Genomic DNA, 23864 nt, shown 5'->3' on the forward strand with positions numbered 1-23864 from the left:
GTGCTTTGGTTTTAGATTGAGTCAAAAAAATACATGTTAAGATCTATTGTTAAGTAGGTTATGAAAATTAGGCAAAGAGTTGTCTAATTCATTTTTTTTTGGTGTAAATCGATTAGAGTTGGGTAATCTTTAGTTTGGATGGTAGACATCCACGAGACCTAGACAAGACAAAACCGTTGTGATCTGAATGATTTAATTTATATATAGAACTCATTTCAGTCATTTGAAATAAGATGACTCGAAATTAATCTAAACTAAAATTGACTCGACCGGTCGACCAAAATCAAAAGCAGGACGATAAATCCGAAAGCATTTAAACTCATTCCGTTTCCAATTTAAAAGACTCATCACCCAATTTCAGGTAATTAACCCCCCCAGATAAACCCAACTCATACCCAAACCAAACGTCTAGATTTGCTAATCGCAAATGCCACCTCAACACGGCCTTTAACTTAAAAAATTGTGAATTTAAGAAATCACTAAAGGGTGGAAAAGTGACTTTTTGGGAAAATCTGTCATTTTCCTGTACTGAAAACGAAGCAAAGAGGGAAAATCTCACTTGTTTTTTTAAAAAAGAAACGTATTTATAATAATAATCTTCCAATATCCACTTCTGGTGGGTTGCTTGCTTCTGTATCTGAAGAGTTGGCCACTTTTCTAAACCCATTAAAATAGTTTACCAAGCTTTTCAGACGGCATGATATGAGAGGGATCCCATAAATGGTGATTTTGCATGCTTTGTCGGCCATTTTCATCTTTTATTTTCTTCTCACATAAAGTTTATTCTAATTTGATTTCTTCAACAATAATTATCAAATTGGATAAAGTTTTTGAGTGAAATTTCATCAAAGTCAAATACTTTCTTCTGCCTAAAAATCATTTTTGTGGGAAAGTTGAAAACTTTTTGCCTAAAAAAGTTTTTTAAGGTATGCAAATTCTTTTCTTTCCTACACCATTGACTTCATTTTCAATGAATTTTTCACAAACAGTTTTGATTGCAGAACTTTGGGATGATTAAATTGGGTTTATTTTGTATGTAAATATACTATAATCTTAATTTTTTGTAATTTTTATGTACATTTTTCAGTTTTTCTCTTAGGTGAATTGTGAACTGGGTTGTATTGATTTTGGGGTTTGAAACTAATTTTGTAATGGGTAGTTTAAACTTGTCAAATCATTACAAGATTTTGATTATATTTCTTGTTGTAAATACCCTTTTGAGTGATCAAACAAATGCCCTTAATTTGGAGGGTCAGTACCTTTTAGATTTGAAGGGTAAAGTGATTGATAAATTTGATGATCTGGGTAATTGGAATCCAATGGACCAAAACCCTTGTAAATGGAAAGGTGTATTATGTAGTAATGATAGTAACCCAGTTGTAGAATCTCTTAATTTGAGCAATATGAATCTAACTGGATCAATTTCTCCTAGTATTGGTGGATTGGTTCATTTGATTCATCTTGATCTGTCCTTTAATGGGTTTTATAAGAACATACCCAAAGAAATTGGGAACTGTTCCAATCTTCAAACTCTATCTTTGCAGAACAATCGTCTTGAAGGAAACATCCCTAAAGAGCTGTGCAAATTGTCAGCTTTGACCTATCTGAATGTCTGCAACAACAGGCTTTCTGGCCCTATTCCTGAGGTGCTTGGTAATATGTCTTCTTTGTCAGAGTTTGTGGCATACACTAACAGTCTCAGCGGTCCGTTGCCTCGTTCCATAGGGAACCTGAAGAACTTGAGAAGGTTTAGAGTGGGGCAGAATTACCTTTCTGGTAGTATTCCTGCAGAAATAGGTGGATGTGACAGTATGGAGTTGTTTGGTCTTGCTCAAAATCATTTGAGTGGGAACATCCCTAAAGAGCTCAGTTTGCTAAGCAACTTGACTGAGTTGGTTCTTTGGGGTAATCAGTTATCAGGGACTATTCCGTGGGAGCTTTCGAATTGCACGTATTTGCAAACTCTTGCTCTCTATCAGAACAATCTTGTGGGTGAAATACCTAAGGAGCTTATGAATCTTAAGTTCCTTAGTAGTTTGTACCTATACAGAAATGCTCTGAATGGGACTATTCCAAGAGAGATTGGGAGTCTTTCTGCAGCAAAAGAAATCGATTTTTCAGAAAATTTATTGACTGGAGAAATTCCTACTGAAATTAGTAAGATTGAAGGGCTGGAATTGCTGTACCTGTTTGAGAATCAGCTGACTGGTGTGATCCCTGAGGAGCTTACAAACTTGAAGAATCTCAGTAAAGTCGATCTCTCGATAAATTTTCTGACAGGTACAATTCCTGTAGGATTTCAGAATTTGCCTCAGCTCCTGATGTTGCAGCTTTTTAACAATTCTCTTGGAGGTACAATCCCTCAAGAGCTTGGATTGCGTAGCCGGCTGTGGGTTCTTGATCTATCTTCAAATAATCTGACAGGAAGAATCCCTCAGAATCTTTGCAGAAACTCTAACTTAATTTTGTTAAATCTGGGTGCAAACAAGCTTTCAGGAAACATCCCATCTGATATCATCAGCTGCACACCACTGGTTCAGCTTCGCCTGTATGATAATCGTCTCACTGGAAGTTTTCCAACTGATATCTGCAAGTTGGTGAACCTCACTGCTGTTGAATTGGGAGTAAATCATTTCAGTGGTCCAATCCCACCTGAGATTGGAAACTGCAGGAACCTACAAAGGCTTCTATTGGCTTACAACCACTTCACATCGGCTTTGCCTGCATCAATTGGCAAGATTACGCAGTTGGTGGCCTTTAATGTCTCATCAAACTCACTCAGTGGACCTGTACCATCTGATATCTTCAAATGCAGCTTGCTACAACGTCTTGATCTCAGCAGGAACAATTTTGTTGGCACCTTGCCTGATGAAATCGGAACTCTTTCTCATTTGGAGCTTCTCAAGCTTTCTGACAACAGGTTCTCAGGTAGAATACCTGCAGTTATAGGGAATCTCCCTCGTTTATTCGAGTTGCAGATGGGTGGAAACTTGTTTTCTGGAGAAATCCCTCCAGAATTGGGTAGTTTATCAAGCCTTCAAATTGGTTTGAATATAAGCTACAATAATCTATCAGGGAAGATCCCCTCAAAGCTCGGGAATCTTGCGTTGCTGGAATATCTCTACATCAATAACAATCAGTTAATTGGCCAAATTCCTACCTCATTGCAGAGACTATTAAGTCTACTCGGGTTCAACTTTTCTTACAATGACCTCAGTGGTCCTATACCTTCTATGCCTGTTTTTCAGGGTGCAGCTCTTTCGAGTTTTGCTGGAAACAAGGGTCTCTGTGGCGGGCCTCTTGGTCCTTGCAGCAACGTCGACTCTTCACTCTCAATTCCTGGTAATTCTGGAAAGGGTGGTTTCCGTCTTGGTAAAATTGTTGCTATAATTTCAGCTGTTATAGGTGGTGTTTCTCTATTCTTCATTGTGGTGATTTTATACTTAATGACTCGCCCAGTCGATATTGTTACCCCATTGGAAGATAAGTCCCTCAGTGATATAGATTCAGATATGTACTTCTTTCCCAAGGAAGGATTTACATTTGAAGACCTTCTTGCAGCCACTGATGATTTTCATGACCGATTTGTGATTGGTAGTGGAGCTTGTGGGAAAGTGTACAAAGCAGTTTTACCTTCTGGTAAAACTTTTGCAGCAAAGAAGCTGGCATCTAATAAGGAAGATGGAAACATCAATGACAGCTTCAGGACTGAAATTTCGACTTTAGGTAAAATCAGGCATCGAAATATTGTAAAGTTGCATGGGTTCTACTTTCATGAAGGTGCTAATGTTCTCCTTTATGAGTTCATGCCAAGGGGTAGCCTCGGAGAACTTCTTCATGGGCATTCCAATAATCTTGATTGGCAAACACGGTTTCTCATTGCCTTTGGTGCTGCACAAGGTCTCTCTTATTTGCACCATGATTGTAAGCCTCGAATTATTCATCGTGACATAAAATCCAATAACATACTTCTAGATGAGAATTTTGAGTCTCATGTTGGAGATTTTGGCTTGGCAAAAGTAGTTGACATGCCATATTCCAAGTCAGTTTCTGCGATTGCTGGATCATATGGATACATTGCTCCCGGTATGTTCTTTCTCCATTATTATTTCTTTCTTTTTCATAGCATATATAATTACATGTGTTTGTACATTGGTAATTTTTTTTGCTAGTATCCTGTAATAATCTCTGTATAAACATTTGCTGCATCATATTTGCTGATGCAAAATTTTTCCTTTTAATTTCAGAATATGCATACACAATGAAAGTCACAGAAAAATGTGACATATATAGCTACGGCGTGGTCATGCTGGAGCTGTTGACAGGAAAAACCCCGGTACAGCCAATAGACGATGGGGGTGATCTCGTTTCATGGGTCAGAAACTATGTCAAGAAGAACTCATTATCGACTGGTATTTTTGACACTAGATTAAACTTACAAGATGATAGTGTTGTTGCTCATATGACAATGGTCTTAAAGATTGCTTTGTTGTGTACTAGTATGAATCCTCACGACCGCCCCACAATGCGGGCTGTTGTGTCAATGCTAATTGATTCTAATGATCAAGAAGGTCACTATAATCTCTTCCCAAGTAGGGATGTAAGCTATAAAGACGAACCATTACAGTCGTAGATTTTTACTCTTTTTTGTACCTAGAAAGTATAGTTGTTTAGCAGGGCAGAATATCCTTGTATCAATTACAATAAGCGGCTAAGCTATCCAAAAAATTTGTATATATATGAAATAATGAGGTCCATATTGCTTGAAAATTCAGCTTATTAACAAGATTACATCTTACATTATCTTCAACTCTTCCTTTCTGGCTTCTGTTTGTTTATCTAATTTTTTGTAGCTTGATAAATTCTTCTTAATAAATACTTCGAATTATGTAATTAAGAATTTCGGCTCCAATCCGTGGATCAAAAGGTATGACTAGCACTCTTGTGGTATGTTTTTCAAATTATTTTCACTTATTTCACGAAAATTAAGTAGAGTTCAAAAAATAGTTGAATTGATACTTGTATATTTTATACAATCCGTACCTACATATCTAGTAATCATCATGTGGTATTGATACAATATTTCATTTTATTAAATGCTGCTTCTTTAAGATTTCCTTTCCCTTTGGACAATTGAGATCTTGTTTGGATTTTGGATAGAAAGATGAAGTCATTTTGACTATATTTAACTAAGAAGAAATCTCAAAAGGAGATTACTTTGTACCCAACAAAGTGGAAAACCATGTGCCAAATAAAATTAACCAAACTAATGAACAAATTTGTATAGCAGTAATCCATTACAACATTTTCCTTGAGTGGAATGAGATCAACCACCATGTCATTCTAAAAAAGATGAAATCATGAATGAAGTCATGTTACATTCTCTTTGTAAAGTACCATTAAATTAACACAAACTATATAATATAAATATATATCAGCTTTTATACTACCTAAGGTATGTCCATAGTTTAAAAATAGCACAAAACAACCCATCAACTTTTTAGGAAACAAAATAATATTCCAATTGCTAGTGAAAAGGTGAAGCTTTTAGGAAGATGGGCAAGTCCCTTTAGCCATAGTATTTAAATTGCCCTAAAACTTAACTACTTAAGGGTATCCTTTTAAACATAGAAGACTACCTTACTAACAAGAGCCTTCAACTCTTAGAGTACATGTATAACCCTATTAACAAAAAGATACCTATTTTGGTTCATAATGGTAACTTGGTAAGCCAATAGTAGAGTCACTCATTATCCTACAATACATTGATGAATATGATGTGAAATATATATATCCCTTTAATCCCTTTACTTGTCAAATTTGATAGATGGTAAGCTATTTCTAGTGCAACAAAAGGCTTTGTGTTTTTGGGTGAAAAAAAAGGCCATATTGGGTGATGAGAAAGAGGCATGAATGAAGCAATGGAGTGCTTGGGATAGCTTGAAGTGAACTTAGTGTTAAAAGGATGAAGTTATTTGGTGGTGAATAGATTGGCTTTCTTGATATAGTTGCTAATGGGATAGGATGTTGGGTTAGAGTGCAAGAGGAAGTCACAATAAAAAGGATATTGGTAAAGGAAAGATTTTCCCCTTGTGGAATTGGGCTCGGGAGTTTATTAATTTTGGTGTTGTAAATGTTTACCAACAAGAGAGAAGTTGTTTGGATTTTACCAAGCTTGTATTAGTTAAGTCAAGAGATTTTTTTTTTTTTTTTTTTTTTTTTTTTTTTTTTTTTTTTTTTTTTTGTGACTTAAAGAAGCTTGTGCATATGTTTGCTGGCTTAAAGAAGTTTCCAACATCAACTAATCAAACAACAAAATCAGACCCTGGCCTTAAGCCTATAAGCAACATAATTTTTCACATAAGCTTAAAGAAAACAAGACCCATGTGAAAATTCAACTTAAAATACATAGCGCAAAAGGAGGAGAAATACCAACACTTCACTCTTTAGCAGACAATCATTAAGAATAGACAAAAACTTTTCTTACCCTATTAATTTTGATAAATTAGGTTACAATCGTGAGAGAAGCTATACTTTAACTTTCTTGTAATCAGGAGATGTATGGATGTTTTTACAGCAGCGGTTTGAAATATGACTACCATAATATGCATATATAATTTTCAAAAATTTTAACCCAATATAAAATAAATATTTTTTGATAAACTATAAAATAAGAATTAGAATTACATAAATGAAACTAAAAATTTACAGTAATAAATTAAAAATAATGTTGATAATACTATTTTATACAAAAAACAAAGTAAAATATTTTAATACTTCGAGAAAAATATGTCAATTATAAACAACATAATCATTTAAATATTTTGGTAACATGACTACTATAAAATTTTCAGGAGAGGTACATGTAATCCTGCACTCTTAAACAAGTGTTATTACAACACAAATATTATGAGCAAACAACGTAATTGCCTCAAATGTGTTTTTTTTCTAGTTGACCAAATCAGTACCTTTTATTTTTTCAGTAAAACGTGAGTCAGATTTATTATTGCAAATTAAGTTTCACCTAAGTAAAGAAACTTAGGGGGGAAAAGAGTTCATATGTATATATGTGTTCGGAGTACCATTAGTATCCCATTTGGCAATGAGATTAGCTATGTATTCCCAAATCTCTTAACACGAGAGATAATATAATAATAAAAAAAAGGAGAAAATAATCACCACCTTTTAAATTTGATCCATGACATTCTAAAGTTCCATAAGTCATATAACTTACAAAATTATGTATATTATTTTCACCCATAAACTTGCACCATTTCACTCATCGGAATAACTTTCAACTTGCAAAGATAATATGGAATTTATTCCTTAAATGTCAACATATTAATTTTAAAAAATAAGGCAATTTATTTTTGTGGAGGAAAAAAAAGACAAAAATTAGGAAAACATAGTACAAAAATACAAAATCGAACTCCTTTAAGAAGATTCATACGAAGTACTCGACAAAATTTTGTGTTTATACAAAGCCAAGTACGTATGTAATTCAGGTAACACCAACACTATCAATCTTTCTCCACCCTACACGTGTACGCCTCTGATTTCTCCTTCTGCTTCTTTAAATTTTCCATTTTCTCTCTCCTCTTTTCCTTCCGACAAATGGCGTCATTTTACTCTCTTCCCCTGACTCTCACACCATCTTCACCTCTTTCCTAAAACTTCCATCTTTATCTTTTTTCTTTGTTTTTCCTTATTTTTTATCCGAGATTCTGTAAGTTTTTAGTGCATAATTTATTGATTTATTGATGAAATTATGGATTTTATAAAGTGGGGTTTTTGTTTTTTTGGTTAATTTGTTTGTGATCATTTTGTTGTTGTTGTTATTAGGGTTTCGGAATCAACGATGATTTCGTTGCGAAGCGAATCGCGGCAACAGCTTCATAATCATAGTAATAATCATAATAAGAGTGAATTGCAGTTGGCGAATTTGGCGTTTGATGTTAAATCCGATGTTTCTTCTTCTAATGTTAATTTGAACCATATTAAGGGAGCTGAGTCTCGTGAAGGTTTTCTTCTTCCTCCAATATTTGTCAATTTTTTTGCTGTTAATGAATTAATTATGATCTTTGAATTCTGGGTTTTGTTTTTATTTAGTTTTTTTTTTTTTTTTTTTTTTTTTTGGGGGGGAGTGGGGATTGTTGTGAATCTTGTGATGATTAATAGTATATTCGTTTCATGTTTCGGGTGTGTATAGAGAGTCGCGAAGGGCAGTGATGTAGACGAGAATTGATGTTATGTTATGGGGACGATTCCATCATCTAATGGTTATTTGCAACTTTGGGGTATTATTTGTGAGATATAAAAAATTCTAAAGTTGCAGATAACCATTAACAGAGGTAGTACTTTAACCACTAATCTTGCCACTATCCTTATAATTGATAGTGTAAGAACTAAGAAGTTTAATTTCTTTATTATAATAATATTTCAGGTGATGAATTAATAATATTCTTTTTTTTTTTTTTTTTTTTTTGACGGGAAATTAATGATATTCTTGGCACTTAAATTGGTTATTACCCCTGTCCTAATTTGATCGTCACACCATCCTTTCTATATGGCTTTATGTGATAAGTTGTTTTAATTGGATGAGGAGGGTGCGGAACCATAACTATTGGTGATGGGAATATACAGGTAGTGAATCATGCCATAAAAAGAAGAGTGACATCTAAATTGGGACGGAAAGAAAAGAGTGACAATTAATATGGGACAGAAGAAGTATGAACTATGATGCAAAGGGGTCATTGTATATGAATGAATTTAAATAATGTATGATGTACCAGGGTGGATTGTGTGATATTTCTGAATTTTGGACATCTTGTGATGTTTCTTCAAAAAAAAGATTCAAGCTTTTCATTGTTTACTAGCTATTATTACAAAATGTATATCAAAGTTGTGGACCAATTATGAGAGTGTGTTTTTGGGATGTTGAATAATTGGGGTTAGTGTCTGAGATGGAATCCTATTATTGGATGGGCTTCTTGCTCACTGGTATTCTGGGAACTAGTGCCAAATTTACAGCCAGTCTATGGTGCTTCAATTTGTGGGTACTGGGTAGGTGAAGGAAGATTGCATTATTCACGATTATGTTGTGCTAACATTCACTTAAATATTGTTGGATTGGATGTAGAAGAAGACATGTTGCTGGGTGCTGCACACCAGTTGTACAAGAGTGGTGACTATAAGCAGGCTTTGGAGCATAGTAATACTGTCTATGAGAGAAATCCGTTACGGACCGATAATCTTCTTCTTTTGGGTGCTATACACTATCAGGTTATTGTTCTTCAATATTGGTCGTGTTTCTAGTTTAAATTTTAAACAGACTTCAGCTGGTCCTTACCATTTGTTTTGCCATTTTGCAGCTGCATGATTTTGATATGTGCATTACTAGAAATGAAGAGGCTATACAAATTGAGCCCCATTTCGCAGAATGTTTTGGCAACATGGCAAATGCATGGAAGGTGTTTATAATGCATTGACATGAGATCTATTAACGCTTTAAATATATATAATGGCTGGAATGGCTAATGGACTTCAATTCTTGGTTTCTTTACGCTTCTTACAGGAAAAAGGAAATGTTGATGTTGCAATCCGCTACTATTTAATTGCTATTGAGGTATGTTCTTAGTAGCATATCTAATATATGCATTTTATGCTATGCGGCTGATCAGGCTGACCTTTGATTTGTTTTGAAATGGAATTTTGTTACTAATTATGGTTGGTATCAAAGTGGAAGCACAGTTGTGTTTTGAAGGAATATCCAGTTCAGCCTAATTGTGTTTAACATAAACCTATATAAATGTTGATATTAAAGTGACCAAGTCGAATCTTGTTTTTTTTCCCAAAATTTTATTAGTCTCATTTTCTTGTTCCTAACGTTCAATGATTTTTTATTTATTTATTTATTTATTTATTTTTAATACATTATGCTTACAGCTCAGGCCAAATTTTGCGGATGCCTGGTCGAACTTAGCTAGTGCGTACATGCGTAAAGGAAGATTGAATGAGGCAGCCCAATGTTGCCGCCAGGCTCTGGCATTAAATCCTCTTTTGGTTAGATCTTTGTTCCTGAATGCCACAACTTTGTATTTCTTCCTTCTTCCTCTCCCTCTCACCCCGTCACCCCCGTGTCAACCATTGTCAAATATGGTTTAAAGTCAAAAGTCTGGCTTTCAATGGCATATCTTGGCTAAACTTTCTGTGCATTTGATCAGGTCGATGCACATAGCAACCTTGGGAATCTAATGAAGGCACAAGGCTTAGTGCAAGAAGTAAGTCCTACACTGTGTTGTGTTGCTCCTTTCTTTTAAAGAGATATGTTAATTACTCATGGTTAAAGTAATGAATATAGCTGTGCTTTCTTGTAGTTCGTCTGATTAGATGTTGGTCAATATTAAAGATAAGATATATTGTTGTATTCTTGCTCTTGTTTCAAGTTGCATCTAGCTGTTTTCATTCTTTTTTTTTCTTTTCCTTAAATTTTTGGGTGGGGGTGTGATGAGGAAAGTTATCCTGGGTGAAGTGGTTGTGCTTGTTGAAGGTAAATGCTTGTTGTAAACCGTTGCTAATTTTGGTGGTCTGTTACCTATAGATTGACCACACCAACGTGGCAACGTGTATTGTTTAAGATTATGTTATCTAGCAGTAATCTCTATCTACATCTACCATGGACTCTAAATTGCTTCTCTTATTTTCCATCTCATCCAGTCTGTCAATTTTGGACTTACTGTATACTGGTTTTCAAAATTCTTAAAAAAAAAAAAAATCTTATAAGCCTATGCCCTACTTAAAGCATATCTATTACTTTTTGTGTTTTGGTTTTCCAGCTCCATGCTATTCTTAAAATCTTAACCCATATACTTCGTACTTCAGTTGATTTCCTTAAATGCTCACCCTATTGGTTTTTTTTTTTGAAGAGATTAAAATGGTAGATGTCATTATAACAGGAGATGTGGCTCTCATTATTTTTTATAATTCTGTTCACCTTAATCACCAGTAGAGTTACTAATGGGAGTAATACATGTCCTTAACTGTCTTGATTTACAGTCCAATACAGATATCAATTCTTAGCTACAGGGCAGGCTCAGATGTTGGTTGGTCTTGTTGTTACTTCCATCTCCGAGACTCCATATTCTAGAATCTATTTTTGTGCAGGCATATAGTTGCTATCTTGAGGCTTTACGTATACAACCAACTTTTGCGGTTGCATGGTCAAATCTTGCCGGCCTTTTTATGGAATCGGGCGATCTTAATCGGGCGCTTCACTATTACAAGGTAGTTAGATCTCATTTGTTTCCCTTTCTTTCCCTATTTCTTGTCTACTCCTGTGTGCAAATTAAGAGTGTACTTTTTTATTCCCCCTTAATCAAAAGAATCACTTATGACTTTTATTTTTTCTTCTCCTCAGGAAGCTGTGAAACTTAAACCATCCTTTCCTGATGCATATTTAAACTTGGGAAATGTTTATAAGGTAAAATGGTGTATGCTGTGTAGTGCTTATTGCTATGATGTTGAGTTGGTTGTCAACTGATTGGTGCATGAAGAAAAATTATTACTTTATCTTTACTTTTTACAGGCTTTGGGAATGACTCAAGAAGCTGTAACGTGCTATCAGCATGCTCTTCAGGCACGACCAAACTATGCGATGGCATTTGGTGAGCTTCTAGCTATCTTTTATCTGCCTCAATTAATTCTTATCATTGTTAATAGTTTTGAGATTTTATAAAAAGTTATAACAATGATTTCTTTATTGTGATGCTCTGGTAGTTTCTTCCCAAAATTGACAACGCTTTTTACACCCATTTTGTGGCTGGAATTACATTCTTTTTTTTAAACCCAAGCTTTGGAAGACAATAGCTAATTGCTTCCTACCATTGGTCTAATGGATAAAAGTCCAATTTTGCTTCACAAACCACAGAGCTTGCAATTTAAAGTAGGCCCTGTCCATTGGTAGAAGTTTGCTGTGCTTAGGAAATTATATTAGCTATGCTCCTATTCTACCTTGTTGCACATAATTGACATTTTGTTATTCTAATTTTTAAATATCTTCTTTCCCCTCTATTTTTATAGATTATCTTGAAAATATAGAGGTGGACACTTGAAATATTTTTAGTCATGCTATTGAAAATACCCTTTTATTCAAAGCTAATACCTTTAGTAATGAGGTGAAGGAGTTATTATAGAGAGCCTGCAAAAAATTGTGTAAAAACCATCAGAAGGATTTATTTTGCAGAAAGAGTGGCCCTTGGCATATCCACACATGCCTTGGGAGTTGGCACTGGAAACATATGTACGAGTGGCCCCCTTTTTTCTAATGTCAAATGGATTTTCACAAAATCTGGATGTTAATTTAGAGACAAACAGATCTAAACCAGCTAAGTTGATTATCATACTTATGAATATGAGTCTCACAAGTTCGCACAAGTTTTTACGTAAACTCAAAGAATCAATTTACTCAACTCTTATTTAAAATAGAAGTACATTCTTATAACCCCTTGTATAATAGGTATTATTAAACTCTAGAATATTCCCCCAAATATATAAATAATAGATAAATGATACTGGCAAAATGTTAACTATCCTTATTTATATATGAAATTCTCATCATAAACTAAAAAGATCTGTTATGTTTATGCTATGAATACGCAGTTCCTTGTTTATGTTCTGTTGCCTTCAATTTCAAGTTGGGATATTTGTTTGCACAGAGTTTTTTTTTTTTTTTTTTTGGTTTCATTTATAATATGAACTCAGTGCATATTTTTTGAAATTTCCACCAAAATAACTGTATGTTTGTGACATGGCATTGGGGTCTCACCAATGCCAGGTAATTTGGCTAGTTCGTATTATGAGCAAGGGCAGTTGGATTTGGCAATTCTTCATTACAAAGAGGCCATTAATTGTGATTCGGGATTTCTGGAGGCTTACAATAATTTGGTTTGTTTCTGGATACCTGTTGATTGTGAGGAATCAGAATGTATATTCTGCATATTCTCATGTTACTGGACCTGATTTCTTATGTTCTCTTGGTTAAGGGCAATGCACTTAAAGATGTGGGCAGAGTTGATGAAGCAATTCAATGCTATAATGTAAGTTTTTTCAGCTGAAAAGATGTATATTATCCTGGATTTACACTTACTGAGTGTTTTCATCTAATAAATTGATTTATTATTTTATGTTTAGCAATGTCTATCACTACAACCCCATCACCCTCAAGCTTTAACCAACCTTGGAAACATTTATATGGAATGGTAAAACTTCTCTTTGTTTTCCTTTTTTAATCTTTTTATATTCCTTGGGCTTTTGTTTGGATATGTCTCGTACAGCTTTTACTAGCAGATATATTTTGTGATCAGGAATATGGTGGCAGTGGCAGCTACTTATTACAAGGCAACTTTGAGTGTCACATCTGGATTATCTGCTCCCTTTAACAATCTGGCAGTTATTTATAAACAGCAGGTAAATTGATCATCTGGTTTCTTAGTTGTTTATATCTGATTTTCTTACATTCTAGTCTTCCCGACTATTTTTCCTTTTTTATAGGGAAATTATGCAGATGCTATATCTTGCTACAACGAGGTTTTACGTATTGATCCAATGGCTGCTGATGGGCTTGTGAACAGAGGGAATACTTATAAAGAGCTTGGAAGAGTGACTGAAGCACTCCAGGATTATATTAATGCTATCAACATACGACCAACCATGGCTGAAGCACATGCTAATCTGGCTTCAGCTTATAAAGACAGGTAAGAATAATACTACCACAAATATACTTTTAGTTTTGTCGCTGAGCTAGTTAGTAATACATGGAACATTTGTCCTGCAGTGGACATGTGGAGGCAGCTATTAAAAGCTACAAACAAGCATTGCAATTACGCCCGGATTTCCCAGAAGCAACTTGTAATCTTCTCCACACTTTACAGGTACTAGTGAGAGATGAAGGTAGTTTAGAATAGAAAGTAAATAGAAAGATTCTGCTGTGAAGTATTTAGGTCAATTTGAAAACAACTTATGGCTTAGTGCAAAAATAATGTATACTAGTAAATTCAGTGTTTCTCATATTTTACAACTTTTTTTTTTTTATTACAATCGGATTATACGATCATGAGATACTTAGCATTATTCAAAGTTTTTCCATCAATTTTGGCATAAGGATTTTTTTTATGCTTAAATTGGAGTATGTTCATGTTCTCGTCCTGTGGTGATTGCATTCGTGCTCAACTTCCATTGCTAGTTATATTGAAAGTTCTGTCAGGTGTAACTATTAATTTTGTCACTTTCTTACAGTGTGTTTGCAGCTGGGAAGATAAAGACAAAATGTTTGCTGAAGTTGAGGGAATAATTAAACGACAAATTAAGGTTAGAGAAGCACTTTTTATAAGTAATTTCCTTTGTATCTACCCCGGGATTGTTAATGCTGTATATGACATGGAAGTATTCGGCTAACTTTACTTTTGATTATATTGAATTTGATTTCAGATGTCAGTTCTTCCCAGTGTACAGCCTTTCCATGCAATTGCATATCCTCTTGATCCAGCGCTGGCTCTTGAAATTAGGTATCCTTGCTTTTCGATTTCTGTCAACAGGAAGTTTTAAATTGAGGTCTAACTTATATCTTCCATCTTCTAGCCGCAAATATGCGCAGCACTGCTCAGTGGTTGCTTCCCGTTATGCGCTGTCTCCCTTTAAGCACCCTCAACCTATTCCAGTCAAGAGTGAAGGTGGCTATCAGAGGCTTAGGGTTGGGTATGTCAGATGATCTAGTTGTGTCATATCAATTGGAGTTTCTGGTGTCATATTCATAATATGTTTTTGGGCTTTGCAGTTATGTGAGCAGTGACTTCGGTAACCATCCTCTTTCACATCTGATGGGTTCTGTGTTTGGTATGCACAATAGAGAACATGTTGAGGTATGTCACTATGTTTGTGGCTATATCCTGAAGTTTAGTTTCTACCTGTTTTTTCTATTTGGTTTCTGTGCTTTTTTTGTGGTAATGAGATAAAGCTTACTCTTCAGGTTTTCTGCTATGCATTGAGCCCTAATGATGGGACTGAGTGGAGGCAACGAACTCAATCTGAAGCTGAGCATTTTGTGGATGTTTCCGCTATGTCATCAGATATGATTGCCAAAATAATTAACGAAGATAACATACAAATTCTTGTGAACCTCAATGGCTACACCAAGGTAAGTATAATTCATTATCTGTTATCATTTATCAGAAGTCATTTGCATTACTCCCAGCAGGAGCCTCTCAATTATTTTTCTTTTTCATTCCTTTCATGTGAACACAGGGTGCCAGAAATGAGATATTTGCCATGAAACCAGCACCTATTCAGGTTTCATACATGGGCTTTCCAGGAACGATGGGTGCATCATACATTGACTATCTGGTTACTGACGAGGTTGGATGGAAAAGTTCTTTTGCTGCGAATGTTGACTAGTGCATGTTAAATTGATCTTATTTCTTTTTGCCTCCCCCCTTCATAAATGCTAATAAGTAATATCTTTACTCTGTTCCAGTTTGTATCTCCTTTCCGTTCTGCTCATATTTACTCCGAGAAGCTCGTTCATCTCCCTCATTGCTACTTTGTAAATGATTACAAACAGGTTGTGTTTCCTGCCTTTTTGGATACCTTTGTTTCGTTTTGTTCAAGAGTAATAATTCAGCTGATTCGGCATTTTTTTTACTCAGAAAAATAGAGATCTATTGGATCCAAATTGCCACCCCAAACGTTCAGATTATGGCCTTCCAGAAGACAAATTCTTGTTCGCATGCTTCAATCAACTATACAAAATGGATCCTGAAATCTTCACTGCCTGGTACAATTGTCATTTTCTTTCATTCCATATGATATGCATAGCTACCTCAGAAATTTGTCTTCCTTATTCCATTATGCAATCACTTCTTGTCTAAATAACAGTTCATATCTTGCTTTTTGTTTCAAGGTGCAATATTCTCAAATCTGTACCAAACAGTGCCTTGTGGCTTTTGAAATTTCCAGCCGCTGGAGAATCAAGACTACGCGCATGTAAGTTGGTTTTATACCTTATCTTGAAAAGGAAATTTTTTTTCTTCGATAATTATCATGTATACTAATATTCTGACTATAATTACTTTAACTAGTTAGTGCTGTCTCCAAAATTTAGAAAGTACCTTCACACTCATGCCTGCTCCAACTGCAGACCTCTATCTATAACTGACCATAATTACTTTCACTAGAAAGTGTTTTTCTCCCAAATTTAGAAAGTATAATCATGTCTGCTCTATCTGCAGGCCACCATCAAGTTATTATTAATCATCATTATTCGTCATTTGTTACAGATGCTGCTGCTCAAGGAGTAGGGCAAGATCAGCTTATATTTACAGATGTTGCTGTAAAAAATGAGCACATCAGACGCAGTACTTTGGCTGATCTATTTTTGGACACGTAACAGCTTTTCCTAATTTTCTTTTATTATTATTGGGTAGTCTCATACTATTGATTAATCTTGCTTCAGTTTTGGTTGACGCATGAATGTTGTCTTCCAGGCCCTTATGTAATGGACACACTACCGGCACAGATATCCTGTGGGCTGGTTTACCGATGATTACTTTGCCTCTAGAGAAAATGGCTACTAGAGTTGCTGGCTCACTTTGTCTTGCTACTGGACTTGGGGATGAGATGATAGTGAACAGGTAACCATAAATGGTATTTAAGTGATTTAATAGATTAGTTGTATCATTGCATTTTCCTCATGTTACCAAACTTTTCCTACGCACATTATCATAGTCTCATCATATAAAGTGGATATGTATATACTTTGGATAAGGGTTTTCCCTTCTGAGAGAGATTCATCTGTTAATGCCCTTAATGGGCATGATAAACTACATTAAGTTGTCTACTGTGGAAAATTTTTGTTGCCTTGCTAATTAAGTTTAGCTGTTATGAGGAGCTTTGATCTCCCATTGACCTCTCTGCTCTTGGTTTTAATAGTATCGAGGAGTATGAAGAGCGGGCAATTTCACTGGCATTAAATCCTTCGAAACTCCAGACCCTTAGAAATCAATTAAAGGCTGTCCGTTTGACTTGCCCCCTGTTTGACACTACTCGTTGGGTGAGATCTCTCTCCCTCCCTCCCTCCCTCTCTCTCTCTCTTTCTGTGTTATAGACGACTGACTGAACTTTTCACTTTGGATTCTCAGGTTAAGAACCTTGATAGAGCTTTTTTCAAGATGTGGAATTTGTATTGCACAGACAAGCATCCTCAGCCATTCAAGGTCACTGAAAATGATATGGATTTTCCTTTCGATAGGTAGGAAAAACTAGCTGAACGGGATTGTACATAGATTGTAGAGTACGCACATACTCCGTATATATCATTAGTGCTTTATGATACCTGAAGAGGACTTTTTTCTTTCAAGGTAAGGGGTCCTCTGATAATGATTGAGAGTTGTAACACTTAGAAATAAGTAATGTGATTATTATGTGCTTCTGATCTATCTAGCATGTAATTGAGGGTTGAGCGTTTCGCCTGTTAACGTATTCTGTATCATAGCGGCAGAGTTAGAGAGAGCGATGTTCCCCTAGCCTTCACAGGTTTATCCTCCCGTTTTTTTTTTCGTGTCTTAAGATGCTTGCTTTCTGCCCAGCAGTTGCAATGTTATTGTATGTACAATTATTATTTTTGACTACGAGAATTAAGATGATCAGCATTATATATACAATATATACTCGTTTCATCCATTTTAAATTGTGCATTAATTACAGAGGGAAAAGAATATATATAGTGGAGTACATATTGGTTTGCAACATGATTAACACTATATTTGGATGACAATAGTGAAGGGAAAGGGAGGGGAAGGAAAAAGAGGGAAGGGAAAGGGAGGTGGGGGGAGGGAGAAGGAGACCTTCCATTTTCCTTCCAAATCTCTCCAATAATGGAGGGATTTGATTTATTAACGCTTTATTTGGATAGCAAAGAAGGAAGGAAAGGAAGGGGAGGGAAATTGGGGGAAGGGAAGGGAAAAGAAAGGGAGGAGGAGGTGAGCTTCATTTTCCTTCCAAATCTCTTCAAAATTATGCTTATTAAAGAAAGAGGGAAAATGGATCCCTCCCTCTCCTTCCCCTTTTTACCCCCAATCATTTATCCAAACAAGAAAATGTGTTTCCCTCCATTTTTCTTCTCTTCTTTTCCTTCCATTTTTTCCTATCCAAACAAAGTGTAAAAGTGGAAGGAAAATGGATTCCTTCAATTCCTTCCCCTTCCCTCCTTACATTAGATATCCAAACAAGGGAGAACGCATCCTTCTATTTCTCTCTATTCAAACATAGCGTAAATGATGTACTGAAGTAGTTATCAAAAAAGAAAAAGTTCAATAGACTTGGAGCATGTTTGGTAAGAGTTTTTTTTGGTTGGAAATAGATTCACCATTATCCATAACCATTATAAAAATGCAAAAGTTGCTACTATTCCTTATGAATAGTATTTTTTGGTGTTATTACATAGTTGCCCTTAATTTTAAGAAACTGCCAAAATTGCCCTTTCTTACCCAATTGCATTATGTATCACAGCTGTAATTGCCCTTGCTTCTCACCGACTTCCCTCTCTGTTTTCATCTCAGAAGGAAAGGTTAGAGCATTTCTTAGGTGAAACAAGGAGAGAGAAACCTAGAGAGAGAAAATGCAACTCAAGACCACCGATGATGGTGCTTCGAATTCTTCGAGTTTGAGGTTGTGGAAGACACTTTTCATATCGTCATATTCATCAGGTTCGATCTCGTTTCTCTTTCTCGATTTAGTTTCAAATTTTTGGGCTTTACTTGTTCGATTGTCGTGGTTTTTTTGCATGTCTGTTCCTATTGATTTCGATATGTTTTCGAATTTTTTGGGTTGAATCTTTGTGGGTGTATTTGAGCGAAATCGTTTCGTTTTTAATGGGGTTGAATCCTTTTTGTGCTATGTATTTTTTTTGGTAATTCTTCTTAATTCATAATCTGAATTTCGATTGAAATGTTTTTTTTGGGTGATTCTTCTTAATTAATAATCTGAATTTCGATTGATAAATCAAAGGTAATTCTTCTTAATTAATTTTCTGAATTTCGATTGAAAAATCGAACTATTCTCGATGAAGGAGTGGTGATTTCGCCCTTTTGATTTTGACCTGAGAAAGGAAAAAAGAGGAGAAAACTGCTGCTGAAGATACTTTGAATGCTTACAAAGCTGCTCAGGTTTGAGTGTTTTCTTTAATTTTTGTTTTTGTTTTTGTTTTTTGGTTTTTGTTTTTGTGTTTTTGTTTTTTTTTTTTGGGGTTTAGATGTTCTATTTTGCGGAGATCGGTCTAAATTAAAGATTTCATTCAATTTGTATTTGTTATTTTGAATTTATTCTCTGATTTTTGTTGCTCTATATACTGAGATATGGAAGAATAACAGAGATTCGAGCTAACAATCGCTAAACAAGTGCTTAATGATGTTTGTTAAGTTATTGAACATAGTATATTGGTCGAATGACTAAGATTTGATACTTGAATATGCATATATTTGATGTATTTTGTATAATTAAGAAAATTCCTGGAGTTTTATAGGAGTAGTTTTATTTACACTAAGATTCTGGCTTTTTAATAGGGGTAATAGCTTAGTCACATTTGTGGTTTATTGACCCCTTCCTGATTTTCTGATGTTGCATACGTTCCCCCCTCCCTCTCGAGGGATGAGGGGTGATAAGACAAACTTTATAATCAACTCCCTCTTGTCAAGATACTAATTAAATGTTTCTACCTTAATTATTACTCCGTACTTTGTATTTGCTTTGATGGTTTCCTGTTTAATTTGATTACTATGACAACTGGTCTATTGTTTTATTTGACCCCTGAAATTCTATGCATTTTCAAACTTCACTACAACCGCGAATATGCCTTGGTCCTTTTATGTCCTTAGCTTACCAGGCTTGCTCCAATCTTACTGTCGGTACCTGTTTACAGCCTGATGCTTAGGATCAATACTCAATACAATCAGCTATAATTCATCAATGTAGCTCTAAAAGTCTAACATAAGTGCTTGCTAACACTCATTTCGGATAATTCGTATAACGAAGGAATTCCAGCTTGCATTTTACACAAAAGGTGTCATGAAAAGTTTCTGTTTAGCATAAATACATACCATTTGATTTACTTTAGGTCAAGGGATTTCCTTGGATGTCATCAATTTCGAACGCTTTCTTGTTTAAATTATATACCATCTTTTGGCATCTTCACAGGTTCTCTACTCATCATAAATATACTCTTTCATGATTTGCAGCTGTAAATTCCTCTTTTGAGTTGTTTATGGGCCTTATGGCTAAGAATGTGCAAAGCAATTTTTTTTTTTAATTTTTTTAGAATGATTCATTTTATTGAAAGGAAAGCTAAAAAAGTAATGGTTATGGATTTCTGCAGTTTTAATAGGAATATTTGGATTTATTGTACGTAGGTCTTGGTGATGCACACATCACGGCTCAATATGTAGGTCTTTTAGCATACTATCTCTATTTTTAATTTTTCAAAATCTTTTTTTGAGAAAACTTTTTTAGCATACAACTATCCAAATATAACGAATGTCATATCATCCGTCTTTTGTCACCTGCAAGTTGTTGTATGCTCACTGATAACATCTAGACCTCTTTGCTGCCTATGAATTTACTTTGGGACCTTGGTACAACCAACTGATCAATTTGTCTCTTTGATACTAATGTGTTGTTGATGCTAAATCGTTTTGCTTCAACCTTAAGCCCCTTATAATTTGTGTTTCTCTTGTTCATTGTAATTGCAGGCCATAAATAGAGCTGGTGGAAAAGCGGGTAATAAAGGTGCCGAGTCAGCACTAACAGCTGTAAGTTTTTCACCTTAGCCTACATAATTGCTAACCATTAATTTTGACATTATTTTTACATTTTCTAATCTGATGTAGAATTTGGAACATGGTCTTTATTTTCTCTAGAATAAGGGGGAAGGGGAAACCATATGAGAGTAGCCTATAATAATATATCCAGTATCAGAGGGTTTGGAAGTTTGGTTCAATGGGATTCTATGTCTAGGTGTAAGGAGTGCATATGCTGTATATATGGATCCGTAAAATATAAGCTCTTATCAATGACCATTTGACTTATTTTGGCAGATTGAAATGGCTTCGCTCTTCGAACATCATCTGAAGGCCTAAATTCAATATGGTTGATGTAAAAGGTATTTCCCCTGTTCATTGAGCCACTTCAAGGTTACCTAATTTCCTGAGCTGCTATAAACAAATGAGCACGGGGAAAGAGGGGATTCAGAAACTGAGAGTCTTACAGTACATTGGACGTAAGATGAAACTTATCACCCCTCCTGAGCAAAGATAAAATCTTGGGCCTTTTCTTTGTTTTTTCATTTTTTTTTAGTCATTTATTTGGGGTTTTGATAGTTTTTGTTGGAATGAATTCTTGTTATGGACAAGGAGCGTTGTTGCCTGAGAATAGTTCAAACTTATGTCTCTTAAATTTCATCTTGCAACTGATTTGCTTGTCATTTGTCAATGTCAACCAAGACATCGTTCCAAATGTAACCTTTGTTTTCTTTTTCGAGTCGTTTGTATTGACATTTTTGAAAGTAAGATATCAATGAACAGACGAACAAATGTTATCCTTCTTTTATACCCTTTAAAAATTCTTATATGGGTAATTCTGTGTAGTTTCTGTGGCTACTTATGCAATACAATCTCCAAGATTTTGGATAGTATGCTCAATATGTAGGTCTTGGTGCGGTTGCTCGGGATGAACTTGGGCAGCTGCTGTGAGCTGTTGTTTGAACGGTGGTTGCGTAATCAGAGGTGGAGGCAGTTGAAGCGGTGCGTTTTGAAATGAAAATTGCACATAGGTTGGGCATCTTGAACATCTGGATTGCTAAGGTATTTCAATAGATTGATAACAACTTCATAGGCTACTCTCCAATTTGCCTAATTTATGATGATAGTAGGAGTATGTCAAGTATGTTTGATGTTATTATTTCGTCACATGTGAGAAGGGTAGGCAACTCGGCAGCCCATCTTGTAGCTCGGTGGGATACTCTTAATGTTTCGGAACTTGTTTGTATGATTCTGTTTCCCCAAAGCATTATCTCTTTGGCGGAATTTGATTTATAATAATATATGCCTAACCTTTCAAGTCAAGCTTATAAAAGAGAAACACATGTAGCTAAAGCTTCATTATCTTTTAATAATAGCAATTAACAAACTGTAATTTTTCATTTATATTCTACACTTTTTATCTTCATTTTCCTCTTATTCTTACTTCTTTTACTACAATGTCTTCGATTTTCTCAATTTTCTTTCAGAACAAACTTGTTCTTCATCATATTCTTCTGGGTTTTAGCTTTTTCCAAAGAATTTCTCACTGGAAAGGTATAATTCAATTTTATATTCAATTTTGATCTTTGCCTGCTTCATTATAATGGTAATTTGTTGGTTGTGTGGATAATCCAAAACCTGTGAATGAAAATAGAGGGATGAGGATGGTGATAGGAGTCACAGGATAATAATAAGATGATTTTAAGTTTGGGTTTAGGATTGACTCCTCTAGATTGCTTTGATGTGTCATTTATAATCAAAGAGAGAATGACAGAGGTACATCAAAGATTTACCTAAACACAATTGGAGTTGAGAGGCAACAATCATCAAAGAGCCAAAGATGAGCCCCATTCAAAGGTCACAACCATGCTACTCAGCTCTGAATCACATGTACGAGTTCAAGTTTTCATCACTTTCTGCTCACAAACTTAGAACTCTCTGTTTCATTGGTTTACTGGTAATTTTTTTTGTCATTTTGATTTCTTTGGGTTTTCATCTCCTAGGTACTCTTATTTTTTTTTTTTTTTTTTTTTTTTTTAAATTTTTTTTTCACACAATTTTGTTCATTACGTTACTTGTATCATTGTATGTACAGATATCAATATATCATGAGATTTTTAGTTTCCAACAATTTGTCTATACTTGGCGCATATATGTACTCTTGCATTATTAGAATACATGTCCAACATTTTGATAGTTATTATTTTGCATATTGTTAAATGAATTAGTGTTATTACAATTTCTATTGTTAATTAAACCGTGGTTGCTGTAAGATCAACAATATTTACATACAGAGGTTAAAAGAATATTAAAAGGGGAGATTCTAGACAAAGACGAAGGAAACCATCCTTATAACAGGAAGTTATACAAGAAATCATCTTTAATGTAAAGGTGGAATATATAAAGAAAACTTTCTAAATTTTGAAAGGTCTAATATTGTACAATTATTCTACATATGGAGAAGAGGATTTGACATTAAAAAGCTGGTGTTGACTAAAATTTGTAAAACCATCAAAGTATTTTGCAAGGATAATTTTTTTTAAACTTAGATATTCTCAAATTTGCAAAACTTAAATTAAAATTTGTAGTATTTCCGAGAGAGAGAGAGAGAGAGAGAGAGAGAGAGAGAGCTTATAGCAATGAATCCACTAAAAAAGAGCAAGGAGAAGGAGAGTTTTGGGAAATAAAGAAAAGGGCTAGGAGTGAGATAGAGAAGGGATCGGAGGGAGAACAAGATATAGATATAGAAGGCAATGTCGAGAGGAAATGTTAGCTAATTTGTAGCACTTTCAGATTAAAATGTATATAGAAAGACAAGTAGAAAAATGTTAACTAATTTGTAGGACATTTAGAATAAAATGTTCAACCTTAACCATAGTATAGAATAAAATAATATATAAAACATTAGTATAATTTTTTTTAAAAAAAATAAAATAAAATTATAATAAATTTTAGATAAATTCACTTATAACAATTGTTTTTCCATAAATTTATCCCCATAGAAACTTTATCACTACTCCTAGC

General features: G+C 34.8%; 2 protein-coding genes, 1 long non-coding RNA gene and 1 pseudogene across 4 annotated transcripts; all 4 read left to right on the forward strand.

The window, feature by feature from the left end:
- Positions 1-775: 775 nt before the first annotated feature.
- Positions 776-4769, forward strand: LOC145574431 (uncharacterized). The gene is made up of 2 exons (XM_081632217.1): positions 776-4086; positions 4248-4769. Exons 1-2 carry the CDS (start codon positions 1152-1154, stop codon positions 4631-4633), a joined length of 3321 nt encoding a protein of 1106 aa, XP_081488343.1. The 5' UTR covers positions 776-1151; the 3' UTR covers positions 4634-4769.
- Positions 4770-4929: 160 nt separating this feature from the next.
- On the forward strand, positions 4930-6188 carry LOC145577017 (putative glutathione S-transferase; annotated as a pseudogene).
- A 1431-nt stretch (positions 6189-7619) lies between these two features.
- LOC145574433 (putative UDP-N-acetylglucosamine--peptide N-acetylglucosaminyltransferase SEC) lies at positions 7620-17730 on the forward strand. The gene is made up of 29 exons (XM_081632221.1): positions 7620-7726; positions 7843-8021; positions 9140-9282; positions 9372-9470; positions 9575-9625; positions 9946-10062; positions 10224-10280; positions 11164-11283; positions 11417-11479; positions 11585-11663; positions 12833-12942; positions 13041-13094; positions 13189-13256; positions 13362-13464; positions 13549-13751; positions 13832-13928; positions 14293-14364; positions 14485-14561; positions 14635-14751; positions 14831-14915; positions 15023-15190; positions 15298-15408; positions 15527-15613; positions 15699-15826; positions 15953-16035; positions 16329-16434; positions 16536-16682; positions 16981-17101; positions 17190-17730. Exons 2-29 carry the CDS (start codon positions 7859-7861, stop codon positions 17301-17303), a joined length of 2943 nt encoding a protein of 980 aa, XP_081488347.1. The 5' UTR covers positions 7620-7726; positions 7843-7858; the 3' UTR covers positions 17304-17730.
- A 729-nt stretch (positions 17731-18459) lies between these two features.
- LOC145574434 (uncharacterized) lies at positions 18460-22971 on the forward strand. 2 transcript variants are annotated; one of them, XR_014098074.1, is made up of 5 exons: positions 18460-18755; positions 19118-19214; positions 20793-20852; positions 21138-21902; positions 22328-22971. It is a non-coding gene; the product is annotated as an uncharacterized LOC145574434 (long non-coding RNA). The 2 variants fall into 2 exon arrangements; XR_014098073.1 differs by having other exon boundaries at positions 18460-19214.
- The last annotated feature ends 893 nt before the right edge of the window (positions 22972-23864 follow it).

This window comes from Chenopodium album, chromosome 13, assembly GCF_948465745.1.
Source record: "Chenopodium album chromosome 13, dcCheAlbu1.1, whole genome shotgun sequence".
Taxonomy (NCBI): Eukaryota; Viridiplantae; Streptophyta; class Magnoliopsida; order Caryophyllales; family Amaranthaceae; genus Chenopodium; species Chenopodium album.